Here is a 10,537-nt window from a genome sequence, read left to right as displayed (position 1 = left end):
TAAAATTGCAATTAAAAAAAAAAAAAAAAAAAAAAAGCAAAAAAGAAAAGAAAAGAAATCAAGAAGGGGGCAAATAATTTTTCACAACACTATAGAGGTGATTTAAATACTTAGGCAAAAGAAAATGAGATGCATACTGTAAAAGAAAAAACAAAATACAGGAAACCAGATCCATGATATAATCCTTTATTTTAACCCATGGGATTTCATTTTTACAGTGCATTTCTTTACAACAATAAATCATTAAGTGACAGGTTTTAGCCACCACTACGGATCAGATAACTATGTATGTTACATTTCTGAGCTCCTCAAAGATTTCAGCTTCATAAACACCGTGCAAAAGATTCCAAATATTAGACGATGATAACTACAAAGGTAACGAATCCAGTGATATCTGATTATCCACTGACATTGTTAGCCTCTTGTTATCAAACTCTCAGTTAATCTTTAGTCGTTTCAGTGTTATTAAGCAGCTAGCTATCTGTACCATTAAACATACAGAGAGGTGGCCGATTAGAAACCTGCTGCCATCCATAACAAAGAAATATCCTTTGAAAAGAAAAGAAAAAAAGAGAGAGAGAGACAAAACAAAATATGGCACCATTGTCTCAACAACCAGTAGACAAACATTTTTAAGGGGACTGTTGCCAAACTACCCTTAAAAACAAAAAACTAAGAGCTCTGTTCAGTCCTCAGCATGTGGAGGAGTCAGTCAGATGGACATAGAGCTTTATGTGGACACCAAGCCATTCGACTAGAGGAACATCAGCACAACCCTTCAGTCACATCTTCCAAGCACCTTCAAATGACTCATCTGAAGAAGACTTCACAGAAACCTGCTGCCTCCAACCCTCATTCTGTCCCCGCAAAACCACATCAGTGTGCGCCACACATCCCTCAGAGCGTTGCACCGCGACTATACCAGAGAAAAGCATAGATAAAACACACAACCACATCGACTGTGCACATACAGAACACACTGCAGCAATGAACATGTACACGACCTACCAAATGCACGTTAACATAAACCCAGTCCAGTTATCCATCACATGTTACATTCAGGCTCCGAGAGGACAAAAGAAAACAACAACAGCAAAAAAGATGCAATGGCAAAGTAAACAGCAGATTTCTCCCTTTTGCTCAAGTTTGGTCACAAGTGCCCTCCATTACATGACAGCTAGTAGTGCACAAAATAAGAATACAAAATTAGACTTTTAAATACTGTAGCAGCATTTCTTTTCTTTTAAAGTTGAAAGCCTCCAGTAGTACAGGTACAGGCTTTGGAGTCCCCCGACACGTGGAAGGGTGAGCGATTGTCCTCTGAACTGCGAGACGGTGTCCGTCAGGAGGGTGCAGGTGTTTGGTACTAAAAGGTGTGTGGACAGGTTGGAGATGTGTCTCAGGCGGGGGCACCACTAGAGGACTGAGCCGTGTGGAGGCAGCAGGACGCTGCGGCGCTTAGGCCTAAAAATGTCTTTGACCAACCCCCTCCTCCACCTGCTAGCATGCCTTAGCAATCCCTTCTATTACAGTCTATACGTACATCTCCGTTTTTAAAGCCCAGCGTCCCAAAGAGTAACAACTGCTCCTCATTCCCGCCCCTGCAGCCAAACTACAGCTGATTGGCGGTAAAAACAGCGCACAGCTCATCAGTCCCATACGAGCAGGACAAAGCCGAGGCGACAATGCTTCAGAGGTTTCTCTCAGCTGGAGGCTGTAGCGATGGCCTTCTTAAGCTGCTGGCTACGGATCTCGCGGGTGCGGGACTCGAGGAGCAGGTCGTGGCAGGTGTTGCACACCAACACGGGGTCGTAAAGCTGCTGGTCTGGGATGGGAAGCTTCAGGTGACAACAGTCTTTACAGAACACATTACCACAGTTCCTGAAAATGGAGAACACATGTAACGTTATTAATAGGACAAATAATATTTGATGTGAAGGTTTCTAAGACATTTTAGATACCAAACGTATAAGATTTCAAAATAAAAGATCCTCAGGACCCAGAGAGGGCAAAAATGAAAAGGCTAAATGCAGATTATGGATTGATGAGCAGCACAAACAGCTTTCCGCTTCTTCCTGAAGCACATTTAAAGGTCTTTTCACACATGGCAACTTTACTGCATTCCATCCGTCTCTATTGCATTTGGGAACGGAAACACAAGTCATTGTTTACATACATTATAAATCAGCTGATTCTATTTATTACATGTTGGAAAACTTGCTGTGTTTAAGTTACATAAAAAATGGATCTAACAGTTGAACACATGCCCTGCTCAGAGTGCTGCTCTGCCTGTGAATATGAATTTTCCCCCCTGCCTAAAATGTCTCAGTGGAGCATATAATTAATTCCCCAGTGAGTCAAGAGCCTTTGATGCTGAAACCAAAGCTTGGAAAATGCACAGCAAATTGTCTTTTAAAGGCATGCTGCTGCTTTGGCAGAGTCACTGTGCAACTAAAGAGTGCAGAGAGAAACAGGCATACAAAATAGACAAACACAGCCAGCTTTTAAAAGGAAACACTCAGATCTCTTAGGCAAGTGCTAATCGTGAATCAGCTTCACTTCAAATGCGAAAAAATATTAAGGCTTAAATGTTAAAAAGAATTTGCACAGCATTTGGAAAATGTACTTATTCTTTCTTGTTCAGAGTGAGACGATGAGACTAATCTTGTACTTGATGTTAACCAGCAGCTGCTCAGATTAGCTTAGCACAAAGACTGAAAACCGGCTGAACAGTTTGTCTGGTTTTATTCAAACAGCAACCAAATTTGCCTTCAAAACTGCGCCAGAATAAAAGGAATAGCTGAGCACATAATTGCCCAGTAACACAGCAACAAGATGCTTTCACACTGCTGACAGCTAGCAAAGCTAGCATTAGTTAACCTGAGCTAACAGGCTTATGGCTGAAGCTTCACATTTACTTTCTTAATCTGAGCAAATACGTAAACACAAATATTTCCACACTAATATTAATCTAGTCTAATCTTGGCATTTATCTATTTTTTCCTCCAAGTTTGAGCACTTGTTGGAAAAATTAACAACAAAAAAGAAACACAATGAAGTCTCTACCTGCAGTGGTGACGTCTCTTGGCTATCCAGAACTCACAGTCACAGTTGAAACAATGGGAGGCCATGTGGTCGGGCACCCACCTCGTAACCTACACACAGAGATAGGTATCAGAAAAGTGTGAGACATAGCTCTGCTCCTGGACATGCAAGTGAGAAGTGAGTGGGAACAAGAAAGGAAGCGTGAAGACAGAAGCTCTGTAGGACACTCACCTCAGTGTCCCTGGGCTCTACTCGATCCCAGCTGCCCTCGGACAGACGGTCCTCGCTGTGGGTAGACAGAGAATCTTCCTCATTGCTGTTGTCTGACTCACGCAGACATGTCTAAGGAGAGAACAGAATGAGATCAGAGGATGGATACAAATAAGAACTCTTCTGAAAATAATTGAGAGTAAATACTCTGAAGACAAAGAGAAATGCTTTTAGCTCTTTCAGTAAAGTCTGTGCTTAAAAAGTCACTCACAATGTCATCCTCGTACTCGACGTATGGCTCTGAGGGAGGGGTGCCATACTGTTGACTCTCAAGCCTCATCTGCAGCTGTCGCACCTGCTGTCGCAGCACCTCAACCTCCTGCTTGTAACCCGCCTCGATCTGACGCAATCTCTGCTGCACGGCATCCATCGGCACAGGCAGCCCATCGTCATCCAGGTAAGCCAGGGCCTGGGGAGGTGGTGGCGAGCTGGAAGCTGAGGGTGAGGAATAAGAGGCTGGCAGGAGCTGATGGGCTGCCAGTGAGTAGCTGGTGAGGGCAGCAGGCCCACACAGTCCAGTGTAGCCTGCACTCCTGGTAGGCCATCCAATCTGCAGCGCACTGCTCGGACAACAGAGAGCCTCCCTGCGGCAGCACTGCGAGCCATTGGCAATGGCAAAGCCCTGGGCGCGGAGGAGTTTACTGGCAAGCCGGCGGCTCTGGTGGATGTTGGGGTGCTGGCCCCGGCTGGCACCAGAGGCAGACTGGACCAGACCCTGGACACTCTCCCAGTGGGAGCTGAGCAAGCACAGGTCCGAGAGCTGGCTCTGGGAGATCAGAGGGCGAGCAGTGACCTGGATGCAGTCTACAGGAGCTGCCGCTAACACGCGCTCTCTTCCACTCGCCCCATTTGTCCTCGTGTCCTCCTCCTCCTTCTGGGGTTGAGCTTGTGGCTGAAACTCAGGCTGCTCCTCATCATTCAAAGTATTCTGCGTAAATTCCTGGGTCACTGCGGAGGGCGAGTTGGGGGGATGATCATTCTCACCTGTAAGAGTCTCAGTGGAGTCCCCCATGGGAAGGAGTGGTGTTAGCTGCTTTACAGCCAGCAGGCTCTTTGACTGACTATCAATTTGTCCTTGAAATACAGAGGTTGGTGTGTTGGCTGCAGGTTGAGTGCTTTTGCAGGGCAGAGGTAAGCAGGGCTCTGATTTATGAGTGGGAGATGGTATACTCTCAGCAGTCCTACAAGGGCTCTCAGCCTCCATTGGAGCTTGTTGGAGTGGAGTATCTGTGATCTGATGCAAAGCTTGCATGAGGGCAGGAGTGGAAAAGGCAGTGTGAGCAAGTGTGACATCCTCACTGAGGGGGACAGGTGAGAGGGGCAGGGAAGGCAGGGGCTGCGTAGTGAAACAGGGTCCATCCACAGCCTCTTCAGCACCCACTACACCTGGGACAGCTTCTGGAGTCGGATGCACAGATTGTCCCTCTCCACTGTCCACCGCAGTGTCAGGTATGAGCTCGTTGGAGCCTTCTACAGCGGGTTCTTCCAAAGCAGGTGAGGGCTCCAGTGCAGAGCGACCCTCCTGGCAGTGCTTGTTGAGATTGGGGTCGCTCGACGTTCGTGTCAGGGGCATCCCATTCTCAAAAGCTGACAGAAGGTCATCCATGGAGCGGGTCTTAGGAAGTCTGTAAATCACCAGTACATACAGATCTTATTTTTTAATGTGTATAAAATGCAGTAATACAGTTCTCCATTTTGAACTCTAGAGGGCAGTCTGACTGTTTGCCATAACATTACTAGTCAGACTGCGGCAATAGTATTGTTCAGACAAACAGACCTGTCCAGGGAACGGGAGGTAAGCTCATCTCCTGTGATGGAGGGCGGGAGGTAGAGATCCACAGAATCATCCACAGCAGTGCAGGGGGAGGAGGTGGGCAGGTAGACGGCTGTCCACAACTGTAGTGCCCGAGTATGGCAGACTGGCTGCAGCACCTGGCAGACAAATGCACCGGGAGGATAAGTACATAGTAATGGCGTCTAAGATCCAAACTCTTTGAACGTGCATCAGAAAGGATGGCAGGGAAAGTAGGATAGATTTAATCTTTAATCATACTGAAGTTCAAAATTGGAGTCACATTATCCATTAATCAAAACACTTATTGTGCTCACTGAGATCGTGACTGAAGATTATGATCATTACTATGATCAACTGTTTCCTTCAGCAAGTCACCTCACTGAACACTTTCTGAAAAGCACAGTGGCTTTAAAAGGAAACACTCAGGAAGCAACTTCCAGCTGCAACTATACTAAACTACAGGGTGGGCCATTTATATGGATACACCGTAATAACATGGGAATGGTTGGTGATATTAAAGTCCTGTTTGTGGCACATTAGTATATGTGAGGGGGCAAACTCCTCAAGATGGGTGGTGACCATGGTGGCCATTTAGAAGTCGGCCATCTTGGATACAACTTTTGTTTTTTCAATAGGAAGAGGACCATGTGACACATCAAACTTATTGGTAATGTCACAAGAAAAACAATGGTGTGCTTGGTTTCAACGTAACTTTATTCTTTCATGAGTTATTTACACGTTTCTGACCACTTATAAAATGTGTTCAATGTGCTGCCCATTGTGTTGGATTGTCAAAGCAACCCTCTTCTCCCACTCTTCACACACTGATAGCAACACTGCAGGAGAAATGCCAGCACAGGCATCCAGTATCCGTAGTTTCAGGTGCTGCACATCTCGTATCTTCACACCATAGACAATTGCCTTCAGATGACCCCAAAGATAAAAGTCTAAGGGGGTCAGATCGGGAGACCTTGGGGGCCATTCAACTGGCCCACGACAACCAATCCACTTTCCAGGAAACTGTTCATCTAAATGGCCACCATGGTCACCACCCATCTTGAGGAGTTTGCCCCCTCACATATACTAATGTGCCACAAATAGGACTTTAATATCACCAACCATTCCCATTTTATTACGGTGTATCCATATAAATGGCCCACCCTGTACAAAAGCTGTGAAAACCGGCAGGTACCATGTCATGAGAAGGGATGTAGAGGAAGTTCTGGAAGTTCTTGTTTGCTGTGCGAAGCAGAGACCACACAGAGCAGGTGCGTTTGTAGATATTCTTTGCCTCCCTTTCACGAGCGTTGTTGCACAGAAACGTGCCGTAAAGACACGAGTATGTGTGCTGCACCAACTTGACCTGGACATGTGAAGAAGATGCATCAAGTCAGGCCTTTAATTACAGCACTGATTAACTTTAACTCTCATTGTCGGTGTGTGTGAGACAGCTGACTGATGTGAAACATGACCATGTGACCCAAGACTTTATTCATTAGGCCAAATGTATGGTTTCATGTAATCCTGGCCACTTTTTGAAGTTTAAACAACATTAATGGGTAAGACAGACTAGTATAGAGTGCTGTCCAACCACCCACCAGGAAGGCCTCGTTGAACTCAAACAGGCAGGGGAACTGTTTGAGCAGCTGGTGAACACAATCCAGCCACTGCAGGAAGACGGGACACTGCTCGCTCACATCGTCTGAGTTCTCCTGGTGGCCACAGCGGTCCCCAAACTTATGACCAAAGTCCAGCCATTCCGTCTCTACGAGCACCTGGAAACCCTGTGGATAGCACAGAAGTCAGTACCAAAAGCAACAAGAGAATCCAGCAAAATAAGTGCTTACCATATCTATGAGAATATGCCTGCATGTCATTTAAAAATCAAATACATTAGATTAATACTGAACTGTGCAGATGCTCACCTCTAATGTCCTGTAGTAGGGGTCCAGCAGGACCTTGGCGAGGGCTACAATCTGAGGCGTGCGGTCCCACCCGTCTGAGCAGTGTACCAGGACAGGACGACCGTCCCGCTCGACTGCTGAACATACCAGAGTGGCAGCCTTCAGCATGACCGACAGGTGCTGCAGCCAACGGGTGCTCTCCAGTGCTGAAAGCCAGCTGGAAACACGAGAGGGGGTTGTTTAGGCAACAACTAACCTATATGGAATATGTCATAACTGAGGTAATCTGATACAGCAGGATACAGCATAGATTGGGTTATTTGGGTTAGCTATGACAGAGCAGGGAGGCACCTCTCTGGAGGCCTTTCTGCTTCACTTCACACATTCGATGTAAAATACACACAGCTGACGTATTGAAAACGCATGTAAACATGGGAACAAACGGACAGCCATAACACACATGTGCTGTTGGTTGACGTGTACAGACAGACAGCTGGCAAGCGCAGCAGGAACAGGACTGTGTTCCTGTGCCTGTGTGGTGTTGCCTTACTGTGTGGTGAACCCACTAAAACAGAGAAGGTGGAGGGAGGTGCAAATGAGGCCAGAGCCGCTCAGAGAGAAAGGTCACATAGATCGACTTACTTTCCTGGATCGGGGATCTGACTGCAGACAGCCCTGAGAGCCTGGAAACTGTTCCGGATAGCATGGATGTTGGCCATTCCCATGAACATGACCTCACAGCTGGGGTAGTACTCTGAATACAAACAAACAACAATTTGCTTTCAGTGCAACATTCATAGTCATCTAACAGTGACTGTGTGTAGTCACTGGTAGCAATAACATTGTCCATTTAGTCAAACTGGACTGCACTAAATGTGTTAGCAAGTCACTGTAGAGAGAGGGGATTGTTTCCAGAATGGAAAAACAGCACTTTTTGATCACACATCTGTTTAACAAACTAAACGAAGAACATTTTAAACTTGCTCTGTAAAGGATGATTTCTATAAGACAGGTCTAACAACATGAGCACTGACAAGAATTAAAGTGTGTGCAAAAGCTACAAATCACAACCAATATCCTCTAAACTGCCATCATAGCAGAGCCAATCTGAAAGCCATTAGTTTTAAATATTCAAGCTGATCAAGGAAAAAGTTGAATTATGATATAATTACCCATATACTTGTCCAGCTGGCTTTAGTATTATTCAAATTGTTTCTGATTGTTACATAAGTGATTAAAAAATAATTAAGCTCCATAGAGCTGAGAGGAATTATAAAGTTGGATATTAAAATTATGTTAAGTCACCACAAGCAGGCAATTTTAGAGTACTGAGTAAAAACACCGTTTTACTTCTCACCGAGTTTCCTGTCTGCTTGACTCAGTAGAATCAGACGCCAAATGATACACACACACTCCAGATAAGGTTCACAGATGACAATGTTTCTAGTTTAATTTGACTTTTTGAAGATGGTGCAAAATGTTTTGGGATTATGCCAACCTTCACATTCGCAGCCTCCGCCCTTAGCTCGGTTAGCCACTGCAGCAGTGTATGAGCGAGCATCCAGAATCAGCAGCTTCTGTGTCACAGTGTTGTTATTGCAGCTGGAGCCGCCCGTCAGAGATGAGTCTGGGGAAAGAGAAGATTCTGATCATTATGAGCAGACAGTGTAATGCGAATCGACCTGCCAGGGAAAGGAAGAAAGAGAAAGCGTGAAAGGAGGAGGACGGTGTCAAGAAGGGAAGGGAACATGATTAAGAGAAACTGACTCTATTTGTAACCTACTGAAAATCAATATCTCCTCATGATGAACACCACTGTGTTACCTGGTAAGTCAAGAAGCCTCCTTCCCACAGCTTCTGCAGAGAAAGACGACTGGAACTGAAATACTTCTCTCTGCACCCTTCTCTAATTGTGTTAAAAGCTCTTTTATCACTTTCTGTAATTTGACATATCTGTGTGTTCCTTATAAGTTAATATGGAGGGGGGGAAAGGAAAGCAAAACCACTGAAAAAGACACAAAGAGTTGTTTTTCTGAACTGTGAAAGCTGTGCTGACAGCTGTCCTACTTTCTGTAACTCACAATAATTACAATCCAGCAACACTGATGCATGTACTTTCTGTTAAAAAGGAGAACATCAGCAATGGAAAAAAACAAAAACAAAACACATTCCCAGCCCTGTGAATGCTTGCAAAGCTCTGAAAACACCAGAGTCCCAGCTATTAGCGGCTGTTTACAACCTGGAAATTTAGTGATCTCCTCTCAAAGTTCAAAGTGCTGATTAAAAAGCAGCTAATTAAATTTATGGTGTGCACAATAAAAACGATTCATGTTAATCAGCTACCTTTATACTTTAAATTGGTGATGATGTATTTATGTATTTGCAGGTATTATTGAAAATGCAGTTACATTACAATTTATTATGTGTTGGTTCTCTTGGAAGTAAAAGTTGATAATTAAACAACAGATAAATGCATCTCTTTCTCTCTGGTCAAAGTTTGTGAAAGAAGTCTAGAGTTAGAGAGTGTTTGGCCAGGTTTGCACAGCGTGATCTGCTGTTATGTGTCTGGATGACTGCAGAGAGAGAGAGTCTGTTTCAGATACTCACTACTGGAAGCACTCTGTTTGGTATAGGTGTGTGGGCTGCCTGAGTAGACTGCAATATGATGCGATCACTAGCTGTGACTTTAAGAAAACGAGTGAATTTAGACCCTGGATGGTTTAATTTGACAAACAGGGTCATCGTGTAATGCAGAGATGTGCAAATGGATGAGGAGTGCAAGTATGGACGTGCAAAGAAAATCAAACAGCAAGATTACCAAAATCACCATCGGAAGAGTCAGTAGCTTCCCCGCGTTGTCGATTTGTTTGTGCACCCTTGGTTCCGCTGTCCATCTGACAGGCCTTAGCGATGGACGTAACTAGATACTCATCATCTGTGTTCCTCCAGCCCCACCAGCTAATCTCAGGCTGGCTACAGCGGGCGATCACTGCCCCGTTCTTCTGGTGCCTGGAAACGAAGGTTACAGAGTTAATTAACCTAAAATGATGGATTTTCTTCAGCTTGCACCCATATAAGCTGGAGAAAACATGCACACAAAGTTACCTGTAGACCACCACTGGGATCCTCTTCCAGGATCTAAAAGAAGCCACACTCTCCAGCTCCTTGTCAGTGATCCAGATTGGAATCAGAAGCTTCTGTGGGTAGCTGGAGCACAGCCTACAGGATGAACAGGCAGTTAGAGGTTCTAAAGCATAGGTGTCAAACTCTGGCCCGCAGCCTAATTACATTTGGCCCACGAAGCCATACCAAATTACTATTAGAGCTGGCTTACTGGTATCATACAGCTAATATATATATATTGTTTAGTATTAAGCTTTGCTTGTTCCATATTCAGTTTTTCAGCAAAACTTGTTTGAGTCCATAAGAAAAGATTCATTCTTATATCTGGAGGAAGATTTTTTTTCAATAAATATTAATGTTAGCCCGCGACTTTGTTCCAGTTTTGAATTTTGGCCCACTG

The 10,537-nt window shown here is 44.7% G+C and overlaps 1 protein-coding gene across 5 annotated transcripts in view; it reads right to left on the bottom strand.

The window, feature by feature from the left end:
- Positions 1 to 170: 170 nt before the first annotated feature.
- The window catches only part of mtmr4 (myotubularin related protein 4), a 43,313-nt gene continuing 32,946 nt past the window's right edge, over positions 171 to 10,537 (bottom strand). For all 5 annotated transcript variants that reach the window (XM_005737794.1, XM_005737795.1, XM_005737792.2 and 2 more), the window contains 12 exons: positions 10,120 to 10,233; positions 9,833 to 10,023; positions 8,513 to 8,641; positions 7,657 to 7,768; positions 7,036 to 7,231; positions 6,709 to 6,894; positions 6,303 to 6,473; positions 5,093 to 5,247; positions 3,527 to 4,940; positions 3,277 to 3,387; positions 3,067 to 3,155; positions 171 to 1,881 (listed from right to left, as the gene is read on the bottom strand). In XM_005737794.1, coding sequence (XP_005737851.1) covers positions 1,704 to 1,881; positions 3,067 to 3,155; positions 3,277 to 3,387; positions 3,527 to 4,940; positions 5,093 to 5,247; positions 6,303 to 6,473; positions 6,709 to 6,894; positions 7,036 to 7,231; positions 7,657 to 7,768; positions 8,513 to 8,641; positions 9,833 to 10,023; positions 10,120 to 10,233 — 3,046 coding nt within the window. In that variant the 3' untranslated portion in view covers positions 171 to 1,703. The remainder of the gene's footprint in view (positions 1,882 to 3,066; positions 3,156 to 3,276; positions 3,388 to 3,526; positions 4,941 to 5,092; positions 5,248 to 6,302; positions 6,474 to 6,708; positions 6,895 to 7,035; positions 7,232 to 7,656; positions 7,769 to 8,512; positions 8,642 to 9,832; positions 10,024 to 10,119; positions 10,234 to 10,537) is intronic.

The sequence above is a fragment of the Pundamilia nyererei genome, unplaced genomic scaffold (genome assembly GCF_000239375.1).
Source record: "Pundamilia nyererei isolate P.nyererei 1_Seehausen unplaced genomic scaffold, PunNye1.0 scaffold00080, whole genome shotgun sequence".
Classification (NCBI taxonomy): domain Eukaryota; kingdom Metazoa; phylum Chordata; class Actinopteri; order Cichliformes; family Cichlidae; genus Pundamilia; species Pundamilia nyererei.
The sequence above is the reverse complement of the archived record's forward strand: the minus strand, read 5'-3'. Positions and strand labels throughout refer to the sequence as shown.